The 27609-nt window shown below is 39.8% G+C and overlaps 2 protein-coding genes across 10 annotated transcripts in view; one reads left to right on the forward strand and one right to left on the reverse strand.

Moving 5' to 3' along the window:
* IGSF10 (immunoglobulin superfamily member 10) overlaps positions 1-4041 on the forward strand; it is a 24433-nt gene extending 20392 nt beyond the window's left edge. For all 4 annotated transcript variants that reach the window (XM_003894943.5, XM_009201507.4, XM_017955777.3 and 1 more), the window contains one exon: positions 1978-4041. In XM_003894943.5, coding sequence (XP_003894992.1) covers positions 1978-3886 — 1909 coding nt within the window. In that variant the 3' untranslated portion in view covers positions 3887-4041. The remainder of the gene's footprint in view (positions 1-1977) is intronic.
* The window catches only part of MED12L (mediator complex subunit 12L), a 341626-nt gene continuing 317927 nt past the window's right edge, over positions 3911-27609 (reverse strand). For all 6 annotated transcript variants that reach the window (XM_021934743.2, XM_021934738.2, XM_021934742.2 and 3 more), the window contains 4 exons: positions 27366-27522; positions 24250-24360; positions 10157-10238; positions 3911-7808 (listed from right to left, as the gene is read on the reverse strand). In XM_021934743.2, the coding sequence (XP_021790435.2) occupies positions 7756-7808; positions 10157-10238; positions 24250-24360; positions 27366-27522 (403 nt within the window). In that variant the 3' untranslated portion in view covers positions 3911-7755. The remainder of the gene's footprint in view (positions 7809-10156; positions 10239-24249; positions 24361-27365; positions 27523-27609) is intronic.

The raw sequence follows: 27609 nt of genomic DNA on the forward strand, positions 1-27609 counted from the left end.
GTTTAAGAACCAATACTTTTAGAAAGCATTAAGAAAGAATGCCAGTATAGCATGGTGGAAAGCACAAGGTTTGAGAACCAGCCCTGTGACCTAAGGCAAATTACTAAATCTCTCTAAATACCGATTTTTCAGCTGTATAGTGAGGGAATTACTTCAAGATTAAACCACCAGTGCAAAGCACCTGGCAGTTTCCCTTCCTCTTAAGTGTATTCGTGTTGATTTTACCTTGGTTTATATGCCAGAGAAGTTCCTTCCATACTTGGAAAAAAAAAACAAAACACTTTTTCTAAAATTTTACTATAATACTTCCCATACTTACCTTTGCTGGAGAATAACAATGACGACGGCTGGGCGTGGTGGTTCACACCTGTCATTCCAGCACTTTGGGAGACCAAGGCGGGAGGATCACTTGAACCCAAAAGTTGGAGACCTGCTTTGGCAGCACAGTGAGACTCTGTCTCTACAAAAAATAAAAAAATTAGGAGGGCATAGTGAGATGTGTCTGTAATCCCAGCTACTCAGAGGTTGAGGTTGGTGGATTGCTTGAACCTGGGAGGTCGAGGCTGCAGTGAGCCATGATCTCACCACTGCACTCTAGCCTGGGGCTCCAGAGTGAGACCCCGTCTCAAAAAATATAAATAGGTAAATAGAAAATGAGAGAGAGAAAATTGACTTGAGACTGTTTGACTTGGTTAGCACTTACGCTATGAAAACAGTTTTTACTTTTCTCTCCAGTTTTATCTACCTGCTTAGCCCATGTTGCCCAAAAATAAGAAAGACATTTTCTCCTATAGGTATCCCTGATAGCACTTTTAGCACCAATTCAGTCTCCATTGATCTTTCTGAAAAACTAGATTTAGTTTTACTAGGAAAGATCTGCCACCTGGTGGTTAAATTTGGTAATGGTAGGCTGTGCCGCCACTGTACACCTGAAGAATGATATTCCACACAGCTCAACCTAGTGCAAAAACCAGTCACTCTACAGCTGCCCATAGAGGGCAGATGCTGGAACAACCTTCTAAGGAACCCTGCGTTGGTATTCTCTTTATAACAAAGTAAAATTTATTTTTTTTTTCTAAAACAGTTTCATTTTTGTCACCCAGACTAGAAAGCGATTCTCATGCCTCAGCCTCCCGAGTAGCTAGGATCACAGGCATGTACCATCATGATCAGCTAATTTTTTGTATTTTTAACAGTGATGGGGTTTCGCCATGTTAGCCAGGCTAGTCTCAAACTCCTGCCCTCAAGTAATCTGCCCACATTGGCCTCCCAAAGTGCTGGGATTACAGGCAAGAGTCACTGTGCCCAGCCAAAGTAGAATATATTTTCTAACCAAATTATTCAATAATTGTTTTGTTACTAATAACTTTTTAGAAAGTATCATCTGCCATCTTTTCTGAGGAACTGAGTTTGCTTTTTCCTTACCTATATATACATTATAAAATGACTATGTTTGTGGATCCAATTAGTTTACTTGATATGTGAAATGGTCAAGGAAGTCATGGTGTCTAGAAATCCCATATTTCTAGCACGTCCCTCATCATTAAGATTTTTTTAAAAAAATTACTGTGTAACAGAGATTCATTTGAATTCCATCTGAGAAATACTACTTATTTGCACTAAACTATACCTGTCCAATTAGATAATTTCATCTTTCAGCAAATGACTTAGAAGACAATAAACTGGTAGTAATTCTAATTTTTATTGCAACAATTTAAAGCTAATTACACAAAAACAGGTAACTATGAGGTGATGGATATGCTAGTTAATCGTGGTCATTTCACAATGTGTATGTGTGTGTGTATATATATATACACACACATATATATATAAAATATCATGTTCTACACTTCAAAGATACGCAATTTTCATTGGTCATGCTTCAATAAAGCTGGGGCAGAGGGAGACAATTCTGAGTAAAACAGTTTCCCTCATTGCTAACAGCTGTACACTCAAATGACTCTCTTTTCTCCTTAGAATGGGCAGCCGGATCCTCGTCTACCCAAATGGATCCCTGTTTATTGGATCAGTAACAGAAAAAGACAGTGGTGTCTACTTGTGCGTGGCAAGAAACAAAATGGGGGATGATCTGATACTGATGCATGTCAGCCTAAGACTGAAACCTGCCAAAATTGACCACAAGCAGTATTTTAGAAAGCAAGTGCTCCATGGGAAAGATTTCCAAGTAGATTGCAAAGCTTCCGGCTCCCCGATGCCAGAGATATCTTGGAGTTTGCCCGATGGAACCATGATCAACAATGCAATGCAAGCCGATGACAGTGGCCACAGGACCAGGAGATATACCCTTTTCAACAATGGAACTTTATACTTCAACAAAGTTGGGGTAGCAGAGGAAGGAGATTATACTTGCTATGCCCAGAACACCCTAGGGAAGGATGAAATGAAGGTCCACTTAACAGTTATAACGGCTGCTCCCCGGATAAGGCAGGGTAACAAAACCAACAAGAGAATCAAAGCTGGAGACACAGCTGTCCTTGACTGTGAGGTCATTGGCGATCCCAAACCAAAAATATTTTGGTTGCTGCCTTCCAACGACATGATTTCCTTCTCCATTGATAGGTACACATTTCATGTCAATGGGTCTTTGACCATCAACAAAGTGAAACTGCTCGATTCTGGAGAGTACGTATGTGTAGCCCGAAATCCCAGTGGGGATGACACCAAAATGTACAAACTGGATGTTGTCTCTAAACCTCCATTAATCAATGGACTGTATACAAACAGAACTGTTATTAAAGCCACAGCCGTGAGACATTCCAAAAAACACTTTGACTGCAGAGCTGAAGGGACACCATCTCCTGAAGTCATGTGGATCATGCCAGACAGTATTTTCCTCACAGCCCCATACTATGGAAGCAGAATCACAGTCCATAAAAATGGAACCTTGGAAATTAGGAATGTGAGGCTTTCAGATTCAGCCGATTTTATCTGTGTGGCCCGAAATGAAGGTGGAGAGAGCGTGTTGGTGGTACAGTTAGAAGTACTGGAAATGCTGAGAAGACCGACATTCAGAAATCCATTTAATGAAAAAATAGTTGCCCAACTGGGAAAGTCCACAGCATTGAATTGCTCTGTTGATGGTAACCCACCACCTGAAATAATCTGGATTTTACCAAATGGCACACGATTTTCCAATGGACCACAAAGCTATCAGTATCTGATAGCAAGCAATGGTTCTTTCATCATTTATAAAACAACTCGGGAGGATGCAGGAAAATATCGCTGTGCAGCTAGGAATAAAGTTGGCTATATTGAGAAATTAGTCCTATTAGAAATTGGCCAGAAGCCAGTTATTCTTACATATGCACCAGGGACAGTAAAAGGCATCAGTGGAGAGTCTCTATCACTGCATTGTGTGTCTGATGGAATCCCTAAGCCAAATATCAAATGGACTATGCCAAGTGGTTATGTAGTAGACAGGCCTCAAATTAATGGGAAATACATATTGCATGACAATGGCACATTAGTCATCAAAGAAGCAACAGCTTATGACAGAGGCAACTATATCTGTAAGGCTCAAAATAGTGTTGGTCATACACTGATTACTGTTCCAGTAATGATTGTAGCCTACCCTCCCCGAATTACAAACCGTCCACCCAGAAGTATTGTCACCAGGACAGGGGCAGCCTTTCAGCTCCACTGTGTGGCCCTGGGAGTTCCCAAGCCAGAAATCACGTGGGAGATGCCTGACCACTCCCTTCTCTCAACAGCAAGTAAAGAGAGGACACGTGGAAGCGAGCAGCTTCACTTACACGGTACCCTAGTCATTCAGAATCCCCAAACCTCTGATTCTGGGATATACAAATGCACAGCAAAGAATCCACTTGGTAGTGATTATGCAGCAACGTATATCCAAGTAATCTGACATGAAATAAACATGTGGGCAGAATTTGTTTTTTGGAAGAAGTTTAATCAAAGGCAGCCATAGGCATGTAAATGAATTGGAATACATTTACAGTATTAAATTTACAATGAACATGCAAAATAAAAGGACTTGTAAATAAATGCATTATGAACTGATGATACTGATTTATTTAATGGATCTCAAAACAAACTTTTAACTTAAGGCACTTTTATTTTGCCAACAAATAACAATAAACATTAAAACGGTCCACTATAAAATAACAAATGGCTAATGTACCTGAATTTTTCAGTAAAAAAATGAACTTTTAATACCAGTTGCCTAGTGTCCACTTCCTATCAATGTTACAAGCATGGCACTCAGAACAGAGACAATGGAAAATATTAAATCTGCAATCTTCTTTATGTAAATTTACCATCCTGATGTATAAATATTTTGTGGTTTATAAATTTTTTTGCTAAAACCTACAGAAAATAAGCACTGAACTGTCTTGATTATGATTCACCATTTGTTCACACTGAAAATTTTCATTGATGGGGAATACAAAAATGTTTTAATAACTGCATTTAAAAATAAATGCAGGCTCACTTTTCCACATGTAAAAAGCAATGTAATAACTGCACATCATAAAATGTGAAAAGGGGGTTGATTACTTTTGTCCAAATACGCCCATTAAAAAGGTTTTAAAAATACAATGAAACTTCTTTATAACTTTAAAATCTAGCTCAGGCACCCCTGGTTTGGAGCTGTTTATAGGGAAATTTTTCTGAGGAGGAATCATTGCTCTATAAGCATTTCATTTAATTAATAATTCTTTATGGGATGGGAAAATGCTTGGGAGGGTCTAGATCTGTTATATATAATGAAGTTTCACTGTATTTAAAATCTGATCAATCCTACACAAAATGTTGCTTTTTGTAATTCACTGAATTTATATTACATGCTTAATTCAACCTGAATTAATTTGGGGAATATTATATGATTGATCTTACCTAAATCTAGGGCTGGGGTTTTCCAGTGTAATTTCTCCAGCATATATTCAAACATTCACCTATTAGGAATTATAGGAGCTTTATAAATGGGAAAAAAATGCCATAGGTCTTAGTTATCTCAGTGCACAAAACCGAGAATTACTAATATGTTAGCCCCTGCCAATCATTTGAGACATGTGGGATAGCGCCCTTGGGTTTTCATCACACTGACTTTCAGCTAGCCCCATCTAGCCTAAAACGTGACCTGCTTGCAACTTATGTCTGATGTTAGCACCCTGTGGCTGGAAGTGGTCAAAGACACTCTTTGTAATTGATCTCCCTCTACTTCCAGGCCAAGAAGGGTAAATGCAATGACAAATGCAACCCTATTAGGAAAAAGCCTACAGTGTAAACAAGAGAGTCTATGGGCTTCTTATATCCACGAATTGTGATAGGTACAGCTGACTCTATTTGATTTCAAGGTCTGCCTTTAAGGGGAGCTGGGGTCTCCATCTTATTCTAAGGTAATTTCCTCTGGTAAGGTACCAGGCTCTGCCACAGGGCTTTCCCTTGTGACCATCTTAATGCAAAAGAATGCATTTGCTAGAAAAGAAAAAAAAAAAAAAAAAAATAGAAACCTCTCAAGATACAGAATTAATAGGGAGAAAATCTGAAGACTAAAGTAATTCTAGTTATTTTCTTTATAATGCGCAGGGGTAAAACAGCATTCCTCAACTTTCCATAGAATCTTGGAATTAGAGTCTTAGCATAACTAACTTTCTCACCTAAAAAAAAAAGAACACAGATATGCCCCACAGCCTTCATGTGCAAAACGATCAATAATTTAACTCACCTCTGCAAAGTATAAAGTGCATACAAATGCTATGCAATTATAACACTCATTCTTAAAACAGTATTACTGTTGTTTGCAATGTTGAGCTACAAAATATATGGTTCAAACTGAACTGGCAAAGAAATTTGGAAAGAAATAACAAAGATGGAACATGACTCACTCACTAGGCACAACATTTACATTTCGGTTGTTTTGCCAATGCAGTCATTATATAGATATATTACTTTGAATAAAACAACTTCATAAGCTTATCTAAGTATGATTCTTGAGAGGAAAAAATCTGATATACAAAACCAGCAAAAATGTGTACAGATACATCTTCTGAAAGCAGATAGACTGTTAATTTAGTGAAAAGAATGGTTTTTAATGTTTTGGCAAAGTCTTTTCCAGCCCAGAGTAAACACAAAATGGGCAGGCTGGAGTGAAATATTTTCACAGTGTACAAAGCAGTTCACATGGATGTTGCCACAGCAAAGTAAGCTGACATGTATTTGAGGTCATTTGCATGAGTCAAACTTTGCAATGAGTAACTCACCTAGGAAGATATAAATTATTTGCAAAAGAAAATGTCTACTAAAGTTGTACTAGCTAGATTTTAAAAAAGTAGATTTACATGGTCTGCTCATTATAGACAAGTCTATTCACAGTATGCTTGACTATATTATATGTAAAATCATATGGCAAAAGAAAATGAAATAACAGAGAACATGGGAAAATATCCCCCACATATGTTTTAAAATGCCCTGCAATTTTTCACATTCAAAATTTTATGCATCTAAATCTAAAAAAATATTATATGGAATACTCTTAAGTTACACAAACTGATAATTTACTGGTTTCTTTTTTACTCTAATAGGAGCAAATTACCACATACTTGAACAAAGTTAAAATAGTTGCTATTTCTTTATAATAAATTTGATGTATAATTTACTTGTGCTTTTTGCACCAATTTATAAATACAGTATATGCAATACACAACCAAGACTGACACTGACAGTAATAATTAAATTCAAAATAGCAAATACTTACCATACAAAATAAACAGCAAATACACCTTGTATGAAAACCAGAGCCTTCTGGACTTTGGGGCCAGATTCTCTGGAAACATGTCAAGTGTGAGCACTGGAATCTCAAGCCAGCTGCTAGGGTTTTTCCCTTAAGGTGGCATAAGGTTCAGGAGAACCAAAACTGGCAACAAATAGTTGGACGATTCCACTGCAGTTCTTTCAGGCCTTTAGGATGTACATGTTGTACCTTCACAATGACTCTTGTCAATGATCTTGCCTCAAAACAAATTTGAGTACAGCTACTTCTAACAGGTTTCCGCACATCTTAGGGCGGCTCTCACAGGAACCTTGGTTTAGGTTCTCAGTTTAAGAAGTTTAAGTACTAAGCAACAATCTGTTTCAGCACCTTTTGACCACAACAAAAGCAAAGAAAAGTCCTACATAAATAAGAACAAAGTTTATAAAGTGCTTATGAGATTACAAACATTTCAAATTAGAGCAATGCAAATAAATGTCCATTTCACCATCACAGGTGAATGCAGAATAAATGGGTCACGTTTCTGTCAAGATCTGACATTCCTTTCAAATCAGTAGTTTGGTCCAGCAGAGTTTGGAAAATAAAATTAAAAAACAAACAAACAAAAAAAAACAAAAAAAAACACTTCATCATTAATGAATGAAATACATAAATACTTTAAGTCCATCATAATCCATTCTTTCTAGAAATGTGAGATTCAAAAAAAGCACCAATTTCAAAAGGTCTGCTAGCACACTCTTCCGGGAGTAGGCCTGCCTGCATGATTCACATTTGTAAACCTACTTTAAAGGTGAGTTCAACAAAATCAAACCACAACTTCTCCTTGGATTTTTGTTTAAACACCTTTTTTTTGTGTGTATGTGTGTGAGATGTAGCATACAATATAGTAAAATGTCAAAGAAATGATAAAACAAAGGGACATTTTTAAGATGACTAATGCATTAAATTTGATTTTCTGTTTTTCAGTGCAAACATAAAACGTCATGTCTTCTCCTCTTGCAGATTCAGAAGTGTGAAGGATGCCCATACGGAGTCACTCCTTGCTGTGGCTGGTTGCCTAAGGAGAAAAATAAATTCAACCAAACTTAGATACAAAACTATTGCCCAGATAGCTGCTACCCTCTTGTCACTGCTCTCAGTACCAGCCGCAGGTACAGGGAAACAGAGTGGCCAGAGAGTACCATCCTTGTCCTGAAAAACCCTTGTGGTGGGATTCAAGTACCACCCCGCAGAGAGGCCAACTTTAGCTCACAGTCCACACTTGCCAATGCAATGCCACAGGTTTTAGTTTACTGGCCCATCCAAAGTATCTCCCTCTGAACTAAACTACTTGGTATTAACTTTCAAAAGGAGTACAGCAAAAGTTTCATAAAACATTGAAAGTTCTCAAAATGCTTATGAAAGTCAGCAATTCTGCTTTAACACGTAATTGGTAAGAGAACATTAGATTGGAACTGGGCAGTTTTCTGCAAATGGCCATAAGATATGTACATCAGAACTGTGCAAGAGTATACGCAGGTGCAAAAGTGTGCGTGTGTGATGACTCAAGCATGTGCCCATGTAGACATGTATGCCTGCATATGCACACAGAAACAAGGAATGGTCAGTAGATACCAAAAAATGACACAGGCTTAGAAACAGCTACTGCTTGTTTAACTCTGGAGTATTCAATGGGGGCCCCATTCACATGGGCCACGCTCTCAAAGCAGCCCTCTGGAGTTGTGTGATGAACAGCTCAGCCTAGTCACCACTCTTCAACAATGAAGTCTGGCGTAACTGCTTATCAGGCAGCCGAGTATGTACCGTGGTTAAGAGGTGGGCTCTGGAAGGAGTGCTTCTGAGTTCAAGTCTCAGCTCTATTAGCTGAAAAACCTTGGGTAAATTAGTCAATGTCCCTGTTCTTCAGTTGTTTCCTCATCTGTAATGTGGGGACAGTAATAATATGTAATCTCACAGGGTGGGTTAAAGTAAATCAATACATGGAAAGTCCCAGTGCCTGGGTCCTAGAAAGTACTCCATAAATGATGGCTTTAACAAAAAGCTGAGCTCTGGTAGACAGGAAGTAAGAGTAGATATCTTCCCCCAAACAGGTGCCACTTTATAAAAATCCTAGGTACCTATTTCTAAACACTAGAAGAAAAAATCTGCCTTAAGATTATATTTTCTATAAGAATAAGGATTCTGGAATTAGTGAAACATAATGAGATTTTAATTACAAATGTCTTTTAATAAACCACATCTATTAAACAGCAAACAGTAGCTGGAAATGAAGATGTACTTGATTTAACTGACATTAAATGAGACCATAAGAGGAAAATCCTTTTAAAGAAAAAGAGGAAAAAAAATATTGGGTATGCGCTGGTAGAGTGCATACCCTTTTACACCCCTTTTACACTGAGGTGTAAAAGGGACATCCCTCTGTCAGAAACCAAGCTGCCCCTCAGTAATTACATGACCTGTTTCCTTACAGTATCAGCAGGCTACCAGACCTGCACCACTGCCTTCACCACAAACTGCTCTTCACTCTGGTACCTCACAAGCACATAATCCAAGACCAAGAGGAAACTGCTAGTCTCACTCATTGCATGGATGGAAAAACTACGTGACCCAGATAATGGCGGCCAAGCTGGCATCAAAATTTACGTCTCCTGACTTCCAGGCCAATATTCTTTGCATCACAGGAAGCTTGCTCCCATTTCTAAAAGGATTTCCTGTCCTATGACACCAGCACAGGGGTGATTCAATTCATGGGAGCACACTGCTGGCACTGAGATGAGGTATGATGAAATGGGCTATTGGTATATTCTCTAGAAAGGCAGCATATTAAAAAACAAACAAACAAACAAACAAAAACACCACACCAGCACTACAGGCAAGATTACTAGGGAGAAAACACTGCCTCGCCATGCTGTCTATGATGTTACAGGGTTTGACTGAGGAGTCACTATCAGAAGGGCAGGAGGGTGCAGTGGTAAGAATATTCACAGTCTGACAGTTTAGTGCTGGCCTCCCTGTGTCTGAAGTTCTTTGGGAGACCAGCTAACTTTATTCATCTGTATAATTAAGGGCATTAGCTGATGCTCCCTGAACTCTCCAGCTTTAAACAAAGGACACCTTTGATTCCACAGGAGTCTCCGCAATGAGAAGAAACATTTCTAGGTTCTGGTGGAAGCAAAAAGAAAGTATCTTCACTGAATTTGAGAAAAATTGGGGTTTTCCCAGGAAAGGAAGCATTCAAGCCAAAACCAAACCAAGACAGAATGAAAATACCTTGGGCTAAACCAAATACCATGAACACTGTACTGAGGAAGATGGTACCATCTTGGGAGAGCCGCCACTTTGTTTTGCTGGCTTATTTTTAATTTTCCAGGAGCCATCTGTTCCATGACACACAGGGCTACTTACTGGAAAGCTGCTTCTGGAGCTGCCGCACCAAGGCGGCCGTCTGCTGCTGCTGCTGGGTCTGCTGCAAGCCTTGCCTGGGAAACTGTAATGGCGACAGGAGAAAGGACAGAAATCATTCCATGGTGCCAATCACAGACAAGAACAGAGACTAACTTGTAGGGCCAGTCTGTAAGGTACTTCTCAACACTTCACGAAAAAAGGGCCATGACCAGTGTGTGTGGATTAATTTTCATCTACACCTTGTTGTACCTCTGGTGAGCATCAGAAGTACCCCATCTATTCAGGAACCCACACTCCAGGTTATTAGTTGGCATTTATTTGAAGAGCCCCAATGAAGAACTCCACACTACAGACGTAGCTCAGCAGTTCAAAGATCCTGGTCATCTCACCCTTTACCACCTAGCTCATGAGGATCACGATATTAATATTGGCAAAATGAAAGCTCTCTGGTTGGAAGATTTGTTCAAGGACTACAGGCTGTGCCTTGCACGAATGGGAGAAAAGAATCTGGTGAGGCAGAGTGGTGCCCTAGGACTGGGGCTCATTTGGGACTATACCCTCCCCATGTGATGGAGGATGAAGGTTCGCTAATCCCACCCTCAGAACCAAGGCCTGGGCAGGATGAGTGAGGCACTAACTTTAAGAAAGTGCTAATTCCCAGGGCCATGCAAATACAGGCTCTGTAGCAAGAATCAGGTTAGAGGCATAATATAGGCAGCCACATGCCCTGATTCTATCCACTAAGTTCATGCAAGAAATTGTGGTTATTCCAAAGGGGAAAAAAATCAGCATCTACTAGAAGCAAAATTACTTTTGGTTAGAATCACTGGTAGTGCCAATTTACCTTTTTATCTTAATCTTCAAATTTCAGACTATCGTTTTCTCCCTTTTCTTTCTTTCCCTTCTCTCTTCCTGGTCTGTCACTGGCATAAAGGAGGCGTTCTGACACAGGCACATACATCAGCACTGTGCTGGCTGTTTCCCATGTGCCCACCCTCCGTGTGCTCACCAGGCTGCCTGTGTGGAGAGCATCAACAAGGCTGGCCCCTCTGCCCTCCGACTTCTCGGTGGGGAGGGGGTGCTCCCAGGAGACTGGAGCACAGGAGCACAGTGAGGCTGGGAGGGAGCAGAGGGAAGTTTTGTTTTTGCCAATTTTCCTCCATGAGAATCTCTGCTGGCTGGACGCGCCCCACTCCAGGAAGGTTGCAGCTCCGGTCAGGTACCCTCCCCACCTCTCTCCCCTTCTTGTCCCACTGGGATTAGGGGCAGTCAGTGAGTGCGCCATCACCCATGGCTGGTTTTGCATACCTTTGTAATTCGTCTTTTGAAAAAGACTCCTCAGTTACCTAACGGAAGTACAACATCTATTTCCTCCTCAGAGCTTGCCAAGAATAGCCCAGGATTATAAGTACAGTTGCCAGATTTAGCAAATAAAAATACAGCATGTCCAGTTAAATGTGAATTTCAAATAAACAACGTTTTAGTTCCAAGCATGTCCCAAATATTGCACATGATAAATACTACATTTGGTGTAAGTATATTCCATGCAGTACTTGGGATATACACTGACATGTTATTCGTTGTTTACTTGAAACTCAAATTTAACTGGGAGCCATGTATTTTATCTGGCAATCCTATCTTATCCTCTATTTAGAGGGCATTACCAAGTTGATACTTTTAAAACTGAATATTTGGCATGACAGCTGGTTCAACTGTTTCTCTCCCACCAGACAGTGAGTGACTGAAGGACAAGGGCTTGGCCTATCTACTGATGTATCTGTAGTGTCCAGCCCTGCCAGGCACACAGCAGGTACTCAGTAGCAACTGATGGAATGACTAATTCTAAGAGCCTTCAATTCCCACAACTTTCCTAATAACAAGAAAGATCCACAAAACTAATGAACTATTTCCTCCACCAATGTTACTATTTTCCCCAATACAAATTAGAGAAGCAGGAGCTTGCCATTTTATTCCATTGCCCAAATCAAGAGTAAAAAATAAAAATCTTTCATTTATATGGAAATGTTAGTAAAGTAAGTATTCTTTTCTATTCAGTAGTTTTTATGCTTACTTGCGGAAACTACCTTATTTATTTAACAAAACCTTATATTGTACTATCAGGTACTATTCCAGACATTCTATGTGTCTATTAGCATATTTAATGCTGACTCAGCTGTAACTGTCCTCAATCTCTTATCCAAAGTCCTAAGACAGATATGTGCTTTGGAATCTGAACATATGCAGTTTACTAAGAAACATTCCTAATATGCAGACCAGGCAAAATGTAGGACAGCACTCCATAATCAAGCATATTACATTTCTGTAGCAAGCACATGAATAATTATATCAGATAGGATAAATGAAAAGAGCCTCATGTCTATTCAGGTCAGCTTTTGCCACCAATGAGTTCATGTCAAATTTTCCTGTTCACTTCTGACTGGTTAAGACTTATTTCACTGCGGTAAACACATTTAAAATCTACTTTTAGCAATTCTGGAGTATATATTATTAACTATAGTTACCTTGCTATGCATTAGATCAACTAAACTTATTCCTCCTGTCTAAATGAAACTTTGGACAACATTCCCCTCAAGGCTATCCATGATTGAAAATATCAACTTCCAAATATTAACTTATTTGGAAATAATTACAGATTCTAAAAGGCTGTCTATAAAGATGTCTAAGCTGATTGAATAGCATATTGGGGTACATGGTGTATAAACATTCAACATTTATTCTTTCAACAAACACATAGCTGCCTTCTTTATGTTCATTTAAAGCCTACTTCAAATAGAGTATTTCACAGAATAAAACACTATGTGGTTGCCTCAGATACTACATTTTGCAGAGCCTAGGCAGTAATGTCTACACGTGTGTGCGTGTGTGTGTTGGGGAGTGCAAGGTGGTCTGAGGGTGGCTTAAGAGGCAGTACATAGTCAGAGGGCCTCAAATTGTGATCCAGGGATTCCTGGGAGAGGTCCCCAAGACTCTATCAGGTTACCTGCAAGCTCAAAACCATTTTCAAAATAATACTAAGACATTATCTGCTTTTTTCACTTATTTTCTGATGCACATACATTACAGCTTTCCAGAGCCTATATAACATGTGCTATTACAACAAATCAAATGTTCTCTATTAAACCAGACATTGAAGAAATTTTCAAAAATGTAAAACAGGCCAAGCACAGTGAGTCACACCTGTAATCCCAGCACTCTGAGAGGCCAAGGAGAGCAGACAGCTTGAGCCTTGGAGTTAGAGACCAGCCTGGGCAACATGGCAAATCACCATCTCTACAAAAAATTATGAAAATTAGCCAGGCATGGTGGTGCATGCCTGTAGTTCCAGCTACTTGGGAGGCTGATGTGGGAGGATCACTTGAGCCCAGGAGGTCAAGGCTGCAGTGAGCCGTGATTATACCACTGCATTCCAGCCTGGGTAACAAAGAAAGACCCTGTCTCAAAAAAAAGTAAAACCATGTCATTCTCAAATAACTTTATTTTGAAACATATGCCTATTTTTCATAAAAGCATGCTACTTTCAGTAACATGAGTTTATCTTTAGGTACTAAACATAACAATATTTGGTATTAACAATATTTTTGATTTCTAACATGGTAAATATTGATACACAAAAGCTCTTTGGGTCTGCAATAATTTTTGAACATGAAGGGATTCTGAGGCCAAGAAATTTGACCAACTTCCTTAAACTGACCAGAAATACATCGTCTATGTCTACAATCGTCTTACAGTGTTTCACCACATCTGCTTCCTCTTAAGGCCTCTGAATACGAATTTTAACTTGCTTTCACCTGTACATGCACAGGCACTCGGCCCCAGATGCAATTTCTCTGGGCTCTGGAGCACCTGCCACCAGGAGACGAGGGCTGCCTCCAACATCCTACAGAAGCCTCACCACTGAGCATTTCAATTCAAAATGTACCCCTCCTGTGAAGAACTGAACCCTGGATGTGGCTGAGGAAGCACAAAATCACTGGCAGAAATTGAAAGGATTATCCTCCTGGGACTCCTTTCTAAACTTCTTAAATTAGAATTTCTGTAGCTAATGTGCTAGAAATCTGAATTTCAAAATGGCTCCCCCAGGTGGTTCATGTGCTTGGTGAGATTTTGGAATCATCACTGCAGTGGGAGTTGAATTTTTAATTTACCAAAACAGGTCAATAAATAGGTTCAGTGAGGTGTAACTAGAGGTCCCCCAAATCATAATCTATGTACGTTTTGCATTCCCTGTTCAAATGTGAGAAATGAAGTGGAAAAGATTCTTTTGGCCCATATCCATACAGGAGATGATCTCTCCCCTCTGTGCCTTTGCAGATGTTCATCCCTTCTCCTGGAATACACTTCCTCCCCACTTCGTTCCACTCTACCCTTCCCATAGATCTACTCATCCTTCAAAGATCAGCTGAAGTTATCATCCATTCCCTCATGCATTTAAAGAGTGAATCACTGCTTTTGTACCCTTAGTACTGTGTAAATGCCTCTATTAGCAAACATATGGTTTAACATGATAATTGCTTCTCTCTCTAGGATTCTGGATTTTTATTTCTCAGAGGCAGAAGCCATGTCATGCTCCTGCTGTAACCACAAGACCAAATAGCCAGCTTAATACCGTCAGGTGTAACTAATCAACATGGCATACCCACTCTCCAGGAAATACCATTGTTTGCTGAATTAAAAAAAAACACACACAAAAAAAACAAAAACAAAAATGTATTTACTGTAGTTCCCAGGTACTTGGAAGGCTGAGGTGGAAGGATCACTTGAGCCTAAGAGTTTGAGGCTGCAGTGAGCCATGATCACACCACTGCACCCCAGCCTGGCTGACAGAGTGAGACTCTGTCTCTAAAATAAATTAAAATTAAAATTCTGAAAATGTCTTTTGATGTATTTTTACTTTTATTCAATAACATTTACTTCTTCTGCTCAATCACAGCAGAGGTAAAAATGTGCTGCTAATTAGTAATTTCTATTTAAATAAACATCACTTAAATATTTTTTGTCTTAAAACTTGAGCTTGCCCCACCAGCAGAAGCATATACTGACAAGATCAGCCACAGGACTGATGCAGTGATGGACCTGCTGATGCTCAGATGGTCTGGACACCTTGCCTCCTGAATTGTGTTTTTCCTTTCTTAAGGATAATGTGTGATTTTAACAAAGGTTTTTTTCATTGCTTTGACATCCAACAAATGAGTCATTCAACAAATATTTATCAAAATTCAGGCAATCTTCTGGGTTCCAAGGGCACCAAACTGAGTAAAATATATCCCTTCCCTTATGACAGTTATGAGGATTTTGTTGTGACCACTCCATTTGTTAGCAAAAGAACAAAGCAGCAAGGCAACATTTATTTCAAAACTGTACTACCAACTGACGGAGTCCACAGATTCCTCCGATGAATGAAGCATGGTCGTCCATCAGTACAAGCGGCAGCGGAGGAACAACAATGTATAGGGGCCTCCACCGAGCACCTGGGAAAAACTTGTGCATGCACTCAGCTACATCTCCACCCTCACAGGGCAGCACACTCTCAGTCTACACTCTCAGACAGGGCTAGTAGCTGATGTGTTTCAGAATTTGTTGTGTGTTTACTTTCAAGGTAACTAGTAACTTGCATAGAGTCATCTTTTTTTATTTTGAGGCAGAGTTTTGCTCTGTTGTTCAGGTTACAGTGCAGTGGCACGATCTCGGCTCACTGCAAGCTCCGCCTCCCGGGTTCAAGCCATTCTCCTGCCTCAGCCTCCCAAGTAGCTGCGACTACAGGCGCCCACCATCACGCCCGGCTAATTTTTTGTATTTTTAGTAGAGACGGAGTTTCACCGTGTTAGCCAGGATGGTCTCTATCTCCTGACCTCATGATCCGCCCGCCTCAGCCTCCCAAAGTGCTGGGATTACAGGCGTGATCCACCGTGTCCGGCAGAGTCATCTTTTTAAATCTGTACACAGTTTAGTAAGAAAAAAGTACTATATCAAATATATTGGCTATGCAGTTACCAGAAATCTCCTGATATTTCTTCCCCAACCTCTTTCTATAAATGGTACTTCTTCTTTTCCTTCCAAAAGAAAAAAAAAATTCCAAATTCATGCAAAGGAAGGCAACGTTGCTCAATGTTCTCTGGACCTAATTTCTTCCACTTCAAAAGGAGAATCATATTATCTGTACATGCTACTTCCTAATTCCAGAGGCAGTTTGAAAAAATATCTCAACTTCTCTGAATGGAACAAATGAATTTCTTGAGGAAGAGTAAAGGACAATTTCACAAGTGATTACTGACTAAAATTTAATATAATTAAGTAACGATTGCTACCATTATGCATATTTTTAAAAGGCAAATATTCAATATAATATGAAACGGACCCAAGGATCGGGCGATGTGAAAAGCCAACTATTTAAAGCTTTCTGTTAGCATATTTTTTTAAGTCACCAAACTAAGACAACACGAGTTTAAGATGAAAGGAAATGACGCAGTAGGATGGTGTCGACATTATTTTCTTAACACCAGAAGGAGTTTTAAAGAAAAGATCATGGTCTGTCAACATATTTAGTTAAGAGTTAATTTAATCATAACAACACATAAGGATTAAAAATATTTTTCTAGTCAAGAACTATAATTGAGGCCAAAATCAGACATGCCAAATATATTTTCCCAGCAAGGGCACCATGTCTTTATTTCCAGATGTTTTTCCTTCACAGAATATAAGCAACTTAAGTAAGTAAATGACAACGCAGGCATTGATATTAAGTCCAGGCCAGATTTAATTTGTAAACATAGGCTTTTCTTAGTCCTTCTTGCTCTTTTCACAGAAAAACTGTTTTCTGGTGACATGTTTTAAAGAAGCACTCATTTCTGTCCTGAGTCACTTTTTACAAGTCGTTAACTTCTTACTAAGTTTTTAAAGTGATTTTTTACAGCCAAAACCAAGGGATGATCATTGTCCCACACATCCCAGCTGATGCCGTCAATGAGCAAAGAGATGAACAAAATAGTCAAAAAGCAATGAATTCATTCTGCACATGTACCCCAGAATTTAAAGTATAAAAAAAAAAATAGCTGGGCATGGTGGTAGGCACCTATAATCCCAGCTACTCGGGAGGCTGAGGCAGAAGAATTGCTTCAACCAGGGAGGCGGAGGTTTCAGTGAGCCGAGATCACACCACTGCACTCCAGCCTGGGTGACAGAGGAAGACTCCGTCTCAAAATATATATATATATATTTTATGATCTCCTAGAATGCATTAAAATAGAATGGACTTGTGCAAAAGCTAAAAAAAAAGAACTAGTTCTGTTCCTCTTACAACAGCAACAAAAGAACAAAAAATATATATTTTCATTAATTCTAAACAAAATTTGAATTCCAACTCTAAAAAAAATTAACATTCAATTTTCTTTTCGTTTCAAAAAAAAAAAAAAAAGAGCAATGAATCAAATCCTACTGCCTTCAACATCTGCCACATTCAGCCTCCTCCATCAAGGTTTCCCAAACTTCTCTCACCTTCTGACCTTGTATTATTTCAGTTGAATTATGTTCCCTAAAAAAGACATGTTGGAGTCCTAACACCCAGTACCTCGGAATGTGACCTTATTTAGAAACAGGGTCTTTACAGTGGTAATCAAGCTGAAATTAGGTAATTAGGATGGGACCTAAACCAATATGACTGATGTCCTTATAAAAAGTGGAAATTTATAAGGACTGGTGTCCTTATAAAAAGTAGACATGTATATGCACAGTGAGAATGCCTGTGAAGGTGAAGGCAAAGCTCAGGGTGCTGCTTCTACGGGCTGAGCGATGCCAAAGAGTCCCAGCAAGCCACCAAAAGCTGGAGGAGAGGCATGGAACAGATTCTCTCTCACAGTCCTCAGAGGAAACCAACTCTGCAGACACCTTGATCTTGGGCCTCTGGTCTCCAAAACAGACAATACATTTCTGTTGTTGAAGACATCCAGTTTGTGTACTTTGTTAGGGAGTTCTAGCAAACTAATACAATGCTTTCAGCTCTTCTATCAAAAATTCAGCAACTGTAAACCACCTTCCACAGGCAGTGCTGCCATTGAGCCACTTCCTATGATTCTAAGTCCTCTAGTGGCAGGAAGCGATGTTTCACCAGCATGCTCTATAACATCTGGCAGGGTGCTGGTCTCTACCACACATACCATGACTGCAATGACTTCTGCACTACCCTAAGAAAAAAGCATTTATTGAATTCAACTGTGAATGTCATCAGATAGCAGCAGGACAAGTCATGGGATGGGTGGCAATGTGTTACCATTACCACTTCTGCTTTGATACAGCATGAATCAGAACCCCAAAACAGGAAGAGTTCACTTATCTTCAACAGCTACCTTACCACCCTCTTCTCTAACAAAGAAAAAAACAAAGAATAGATAGCTTTGGCTACTACCAAGAACTGAATCTGCTGGAGATGTTTATAAAATATAAATAAATATATTTATAATACATATAATGTATCTTAGTGGAACTATTAAGAAAAAGAAAAATACCAAAAGATAAAAGGAAATATAAAATTTTTCTTGCCAGGCATGGTGGCTCACGCCTATAATCTCAGCACTTTGGGAGGCCCAGGCAGGTGGATCACCTGAGGTCAGGAGTTCAAGACGCCTGGCCAACATAGTGAAACCCCATCTCTACTAAAAATACAAAAATTAGCCGAGTGTGATGATGGTGAGTGCCTGTCATCTCAGTTTCTTGGGAGGCTGAGGCACAAGAACTGCTGGTACCCAGGAAGTGGAGGTTGCAGTGAGCCAAGATTGCGCCACTGCACTCCAGCCTGGGCGAGAGAGCAACACTGTCTCCAAAACAAACAAACAAACAACAACAACAAAAAAAAACAAAATAAAAAAAACACAGCAAAGCACAGGAAGAAGCATGACTGGAAAACTGGTGACAAAGAAATTTGGGGAAGAGGTATGTGGATGAACCTGAGTGGTTGAAAACTGTTAAGATATTTGTATCCCACGTGAGCGCTCACCAATGGATGACCTCAGCAGAGGAAGATTTTAATAATCAAGTGGATAGGATGACCCATCCTATGGACACCACTCAGCCTCTTTCCCCAGCCACCCCTGTCATTCCCCAATGGGCCCATGAACAAAGTGGCCATGGTGGCAGGGATGGAGGTTATGCACAGGCTCAGCAACATGGACTTCCACTCACAAAAGATGACCTGGCTACGGCCACCACTGAGTGCCCAATTTGCCAACAGCAGAGACCAATACTGAGCCCACGATATGCCACCATTCCTCAGGATGATCAGCCAGCTACATGGTGGCAGGTTGATTATATTGGACTTCTTCCATCATGGAAATGGCAGAGGTTTGTCCTCACTGGAAGACACTTACTCTGGATGTGGGTTTGCCTATCCTGAATGCAACGCGTCTGCCAAGACTACCATCCATGGACTCACAGAACACCTTATCCACCATCATGGTATTCCACACAGCACTGCCTCTGACTAAGGCATTGACTTTATAGCTAAAGAAGTGCAGCAGTGGGCTCACGCTCATGGAATTCACTGGTCTTACCATGTTCCCCATCATCCTGAAGCAGCTGGATTGATAGAATGATGGAATGGCCTTTTGAAGTTACAATTACAATGCCAACTAGGTGACAATACTTTGCAGGGCTGGGGCAAAGTTCTCCAGAAGGCCATGTATGCTGGGAATCAGCATCCAATATATAGTACTGTTTCTCCCATAGCCAGGATTCACAAGTCCAGGAATCAAGGGGTGGAAGTGGAAGTGGCACCACTCACCATCACCCCTAGTGATCCACTAGCAAAATTTTTGCTTCCTGTTCCCACAACATTACGTTCTGCTGGCCTAGAGGTCTTAGTTTCAGAGGGAGGAACACTGCCACTAGGAATGCAATGATTCCATTAAACTGGAAGTTAAGATTGCCACCTGGACACCTTGGGCTCCTCCTGCCTTTAAGCCAACAGGCTAAGAAGGGAGTTATAGTGTTGGCTGAGGTGACTGACCTAGACTATCAAGATGAAATCAGTCTACTACTTCACAACGGAGGTAAGAAAGAGTATTCATGGAATATAGGAGATCCATAAGGGCGTCTCTTAGTGTTACCATGCTCTGTGATTAAGATCAATGGGAAACTACAACAGCTCAATCCAGACAGGACTACAAATGATCCAGACCCCTCAGGAATGAAAGTTTGGGTCACTCAACCAGGAAAAAAAAAAAAAAACAACCTGCTGAGGTGCAAAGGGAAGGGCAAAGGGAAAACAGAATGGGTAGTAGAAGAAGGTAGTCATCAATACTGGCTATGACCACGTGACCAGTGGCAGAAAAGAGGACTGTAACTGTCATGAGCACTTCCTCCTTTTGTTAAAAACATGTTTGTGCAGCTGTACATTTGTACTATCTTAATTTTATTTCCTTTTCCTTTATCATGTGACACAGGATTTACTGACTTCATATCAGCATTTAAGTATTGTTAACTTTATATAATAGTATTTGGGTTGGGAATTAGTGCGTTTTCAGTTGTACGAAGGACAGTTGTATTATGTTAGCTGTAATTATGACCTTACTATTGTCTTTATTTGAAGATTATGTCTGATCTCAGGAGATGTGTATGGGCTCAAGATGACAAGGGGTGGGCTTGTGATGGTTAATACTGAGTGTCAACTTGATTAGATTGAAGGATGCAAAGTATTGTTCCTGGGTGTGTCTGAGGGTATTGCCCAAGGAGATTAACATTTGAGTCACCGGGCTGGGGAAGGCAGACCCACCCTTAATCTGGTGGGCACCATCTAATCAGCTGCCAGCGAATATAAAGCAGGCAGAAAAACATGAACAGGAGAGACCAGCCTAGCCTCCCAGCCTACATCTTTCTCCCGTATTGGATGCTTCCTGCCCTCAAACACTGGACTCCCACGTTCTTCAGTTTTGAACTCGGAGTGGCTCCACTTGCTCCTCAGCCTGCAGATGGCCTATTGTGGGACCTTGTGGTTGTGTGAGTTAATAATTAACAAATTCCCCTTTATATATATGTATCTATTCCATGAGTTCTGTCCTTCTAGAGAACCCTAATACATATACCAACTGCTAAATGCAGAAACATAAGAGTTAGAAAATCACCATTTTGTACCCATTACAGAGTAAGAACTAGTGCTTGGTAGTATAACAGGGCAACAATGGTTTACAATAATTTACTATATGTCACAAAATCACTAAAAGAGAGTAGAAATGGAATACAAAGAAGCACAAAGCAATACAAAGTAACGCAAAGAAATGAGAAATGCTTGAGGCGATGGGTACCCCAACTACCCCGATTTGATCATTATACATTGAAAGCTTGTATCGAAATCTCACCTGTACCACATATTTACAAATATTATGTATCCATAATTAAAAATAAAAGAATTAAAACTTAAAAAAAGAAAATAATTTTTCCACAGCCATACTAAAAATGAATTTAGGCAAGAATAATTTAATAGATGCTAACAGTAGTGTGTGAAGATTTGATGATTAATGACAGATTTATCAAACTATTCTCATAAATTATTAATTACAAAGGGAAAATAATAAGTTCACAGTGGGGAGATCTATCAGACACAAGACACACAAAAGGATTAAAGTAACATCACCAACAATGTATATCCTAATGCCATACACTGAAAAGGACACAATGGCACCTCTAATACTGTTGTCAAAAGTGTACAATCTGAATCTAATCATGATTAACCTAGGTAGATAAATCTAATTGAGTAGCATTCTACAAAATAAACATTCCATACACCCTAAAAATGTCAACTTCATGAAGACAAAAAGGCAGCTTTGGAGTTGGTCTAGATGAAGGTGAGTAAAAAGACATGAAAGCTAAATGCAAAATGTGATGATCCTGAACTAGGGGGGAAAAATCAATGCAATAAAGAGCATTAATTAGTCTACTTGCAAAAGAGTTATAGGTTATAAAGCATTGTAGTTATGTTCAGTTTCCTAATTTTAATAATAATACCCAGTTTTTAGAAGAGAATATCCTTGTTCTTGGAAACAAGAACAAGCTAAAGTACTTAGGGGTAAAGAGGCACATGTAAATGGCGGTAGGTGGGGAGAGTGAAAGAATAATAAAGCAAATGTGACAAAATGTTAAGAATTAGTAAATCTGGGTAAAGGGCTTGGGGAAATTATTTGTACTATTCTTGCAACTTTTCTGTCGTTTGAAATTATTTCAAAATAAAAAGTTATATCTTGTTCTTGTATGAAACACTAGACTCAGCTAACAGTGTTGCATCCTTCTACAACATTTGCTAAGTAACAGTCAGCCAGTTCCTGCTGATATACATCAGATAAGTAGGCAGTCAGTGCAGTTTTACATACTACCTCTACTTTAAAAAGGTTTTCTGAAGTAGATTGCAATAAATGTCACAAACATATATCTGTCACAAACATACATATATATATATATTTTAATCAGAGCTGGAAAAACTAGATCCATAATTAAAAAGAATTAACTTAAAAATTAAAAGAATTAACTTAAAAACGGGGAAGAGGCCGGGTGTGGTGGCTCACGCCTGTAATCCCAGCACTTTGGGAGGCCAGGGAGGATGGATCACCTGAGGTCATGAATTCAAGACCACAGTCTGGCCAACATGGTGAAACCCCATCTCTACTAAAATTACAAAAATTAGCTGGGCATGGTGACAGGTTCCTGTAATCCCAGCTATTTGGGAGACTGAGGCAGGAGAATTGCTTGAACCTAGGAGGCGGAGGTTGCAGTGACCTGAGATTGCACCACTGCACTCCAGCTTGCGTAACAGAGTGAGATTCTGTCTTAAAAGAAAAAAAAAAAGAAAAGAAAAGAAAGAAAAAAAAAAGGGCTGGGGGGTGGGGGGCATGGAACAAACTGGCTCAGGCAGAATTTGTTAAATGTACTATGGATACCCTATTCCAGTGGACCATGTTCTGGTCAATAAGTTGTCCGATTTGGACACAGTTCTTTAACCACCTAATTCTACTCTGATCCCTCCTCATGTACTATGGCTACACCGTGTTGTTCCCCCTTTTCTACAAGTTGTGAAACCATTCAGTTTAAAAATCCTGTGCTGAAGGCAGTCTACACTAATGTTTCCCAAAATGTGAGACGTGCGCTAAGCCAGCTCGCCGTAGGTAGGGCTCATTCATGCAATTCACATTGCTCAGTTGAATGGAGATTCCCTTCTAAATTCTTTTTGTATTTACTTTCACAGGTATTTCCAATATGTGGCAAGTGATAATAATTACAGATGGTAGTGATAAAATGCTTCTTTGAAAAATACATTTATTTAAGCAAATAGAATAAGATGACAGTTTAAAAAAGTAATTAATGAAACAGGAATATGGCATCGCAAAAGTAAATGCTGTTAAAATGACTAAGGTTTAGAAAACTTTGATGGCTATACATAACGTACCTTTTTTTTTTCTTTTGAGACAGAATCTCACTCTGTCACCCAAGCTGGAGTGCAGTGGTGCGATCTCAGCTCACTGCAACCTCCGCCTCCCAGGTTCAAGCAATTCTCCTGCCTCAGCCTCCCAAATAGCTGGGATTACAGGCGCCTGTCACCACGCCCATATGAAGCTAGAGAAGTGAACTATCTGACTGTGAGTTACATGAAAATTCTTGCAGCAAGTGCTAACTCACTGAAAAACAATTTCTTATTGAAGATAATAGATAATATTTTAGAAAGCACACCCATGGTTTTTGAGATTATAGTAAAAAAGTACAGTAAGATAACCTTTTAAACATACACAGTAAATCATCATTTTAACATTGTTTAGGAAAAAAAGCGTCTCGATGTAAAAATTTTTGTCTGTGGAATAGTCTAAACAACGTTGAAGAAGAATAATGGTATAACCTACTGAATCCCAAATATTTACTTGTATCTTCCTATGAAAATAAATACACCAGCTACAACGACAACAAAATTCTGGTAAAGTTCTAGGAAAAAATTGCTAGGGTATGTTTAGGCTATGTTGATTCTTAACAATCTTATGAACATGAAGAATGCAATCTGCCTTTAAAGAAGAAACCCACATGTCTGATTCCAAAACACCAGGCCTTACCAAGGGCTGCTGGGGCTGCATTGCTTGGAGACCAAGGGTCTGACTCTGCGGCTGCGAGGACTGCTGGGGCTGGGGAGGCTGCTGGGGCTGGGGCTGCTGGGGCTGCTGCATCTGGAAAGAGGGTAAAAAGGTTATACACTTAAAAGAAGCTAACAGCACTGCTGAATCTGTTTCCCCCATATACCTTTTATCTTTTTATGTTGTAGTAAAAACAATATATACCTGCCGGCTGCATCTCTACTTTGCTGAACCTCATTCATCCTTTTGAGGGCAAGACCTAAACATGCTCATCCATGAAGCCTTCTAGGACCACCCCAACCCCATAGATCTCTTCCTGTGGCAGTCAGTATTGCTGTCTATACCACGCTGCGCTGTCTGGGGCCATCCTTTCTGCTTACTGTTTTAATTCCTTTCATGTTATTTGTCCTTCCACATGTTTTATCCCTTCTTACACTACAGGTTGGACAGGGACTGCTCAGTAGTAATCTTCTCATTCCTTATGATATCTGGCAGAATTCTTATAGCTCCCCCCCCTCCCCAAAAGGAAGATGCAGACTAGTTGCCATGAGACCTTCTGGAATAATTTACATCATAAATTCAGAAATCATGTCAGTAACAGGGTTGGCTCAAACACACAGCTCTTGGGAAATGCTTCCAAGTCACAGAAGAAGCACAGACCAGACATCCACCAGGTGGGACACAGAGGAGAGAAAAATATTAATAGTTGTTTTGTCTCAATGACCTTTAAAATTTCCTCCACCCAAACACTTCATCCTGATAATGATGACAGTCTAGACATTTCTTCATCTTTTGCACTTTTCTAACTTGGTTTGCATACTATCCCCTCAATTATTGGTCTTCTTTACAGCCAAGTAATAAATAGTTATTGCCATATGGCATTTCTCATTAAGTGACAACACTCATGGATCTGGAATCCTAGCAGAGGTCTGGGGAGCATGATCCCAACAAGAACAATGCAAGTTGGACCAAAATCACAATGATTGCAGTATGATTCTCCAGTTAGTCCTCTAGAATCTCTTCTAAGAAAAACTAATGCAACTTCATCATTATTAACTTTTTCCTTTACAGAGGTGGCCAGTCACCAAAAAAGAAGTACAAAGTATAATCCTGATGTAGAAGCAAATCACTTATCTCCAGGGAAGAATGTGTTGATGATGAAAAAATTACCAGAAGGACATATTATGCTAATTAGGATAAAAAGTACACATGGTTCAATAAGAAAAGGCTTTCCATATTTGCAGCCTTGAAAAACACCAACACAAGATTTAAAACTGGTAGGTAAACAATGTGGTAACTTTCCTCAGTGATTTGGAAATGAGAAATTCTAAACTAGAGCAAAATATAAATTATCAATCCTAAAAAATTCTGAAACGTAGCCTCAGATCTTAGAAAAAATGATTTAAGAAAGTGAGTACTAATAGTTATATTAATAATATTAGCCATAACATTAATCGTAAAATTATCAAATGAGTGGTTTATTTGAATATTCTTATTTAATCCTTTCTACACGTTTAAGAGATAGGTACTACAAATATTTTCATGACAAAATAGGATTACAGGGCTTTTACCATTGGAAACAACATCTGTACAATGATTGAGATTACTATCTGTAGGCCATACTCTCCTAATTGGTGTTATGAATTTTGTGATATAACTTTTTTCTTTTACATTTTTAACAGGTCACAAATTGGGATGGAACTAATGACATCTTACTACATCTTACTACTAATGGCATCTTATAATTGGGAAGCCCAGTTCCAGAGTGTGTGTTGGCTTTTGCCTGTTACCTGGGCACTACCAACCAGAATTGTGTGGATCACACTAAATTCAGACTCAAACCCACCTGAGCTTGTGGTTCAAATGCTCAGGGGAGATATTTGTTTCTCCCCTCCATCCAGTCTCAAGGATAAGACAAGCTCCTTTGTGTCCCTTTCTGCATGGCAGGTTTGCTTCTCACTGACCTCATACTGAGATGAGAGTACAGCCCTTGGGCACTCCAGCTGTAGTAGACTCCTCATTTTTGGTGTTCTGTTGTTAGTAGTATATAAAGTAAGAGTGTATCTCAAGTTGGACTACTGATAAGATTAGAGCCCACTGTACAGTCTCCTTAGGAAATCTCCAATCCAATAACATAGGACAAGCTTGTTAATATTAAAGACAAATGACACAGGTAAACAACATAATGGCCTATATTTTTTAAATAAGCAAGTCAGAAACAAGAACGTATTACAGAAGCTGGGTGTGGTGGCTCGTGCCTGTAATCCCAGCACTTTGAGAGGCCGAGGTGGGCGGATCACTTGAGGTCAGGGGTTTGAGACCAGTCTGGCCAACATGGTAAAATCCTGTCTCTACTAAAAACACACAAAAAAATTAGCCGGGTGTGGTGGCAGGCGCCTGTAATCCCAGCTACTCAGGAGGCTGAGGCAGGAGAATTGCTTGAACCCAGGAGGCGGAGGTTGCAGTGAGCCGAGATCGCAACACTGCACTCCAGCCCGGGCAACAGAGGGAGCCTCCATCTCAAGAAAAAACAAAAATGTATCAAGGGCAAGAACCCTTTATCTAAGTGACTTAAAATGTACATCAAATAAGTGAATGACAGTTCTCTGGATTCTAACAGAGACAAGATGAAATATTCTTTGAAACAGTCTATGTTCCTCCCATTTCAGAGGCTTATCAGACCAGAGGTGTTATAGAAATGTTTTTAGATTGCAGAATGCTCTAGGAATCTGGATGGCTCAGTTTTTCATTTTCACATGTATGAAACTTTAAAAAAATTTGCATGGCTCCTACTTAAACAGAGGCTGGGTAAGCTGAGGCTAACTCTATAAAAGGCATCCGTCTGCCCTCCCAAATCTTTGTGAAATGGGAAGAATGTTCTGCAAAACGTACTCTTCTGCCCATAACCTGGTAGATACATGGAGAAAATAAAATTCTTGCCAAGTTGTAACTAAATTGTACCAATGTACCTAGCATCAAATACACAGGGCTCCTTAGAATTTGGCAACTGACGTCTACAGTGTTTTTCATTTTTTGACTGTTGCATATTTGCACTGTCTGAAGGATGATGGCATTGCCCTCACCTCCCTGCCCCATACCTGGAGGAGTCTCTGCTGCTGTCGAACTTGCGGCTGTCTAGGTCTCATGGGATCCTGAGGCAGGGGCACGGAGGGAAGGTTTGGATGTGCAGAAGTCAGCACAGCATCAATTCCCCCGCCCACCAGAGGGCTCTGCTGTAGAGCCTGATGGTTCAGTCTGGCAAAGAATAATGCAACTTGGTTCAGGCCCAAGCATAATGTCAAACTTTTAATCAGTGCTACCAGCACATTACATACACCACCC

The sequence above is a fragment of the Papio anubis genome, chromosome 2 (assembly GCF_008728515.1).
Source record: "Papio anubis isolate 15944 chromosome 2, Panubis1.0, whole genome shotgun sequence".
In the NCBI taxonomy this organism is placed as follows: domain Eukaryota; kingdom Metazoa; phylum Chordata; class Mammalia; order Primates; family Cercopithecidae; genus Papio; species Papio anubis.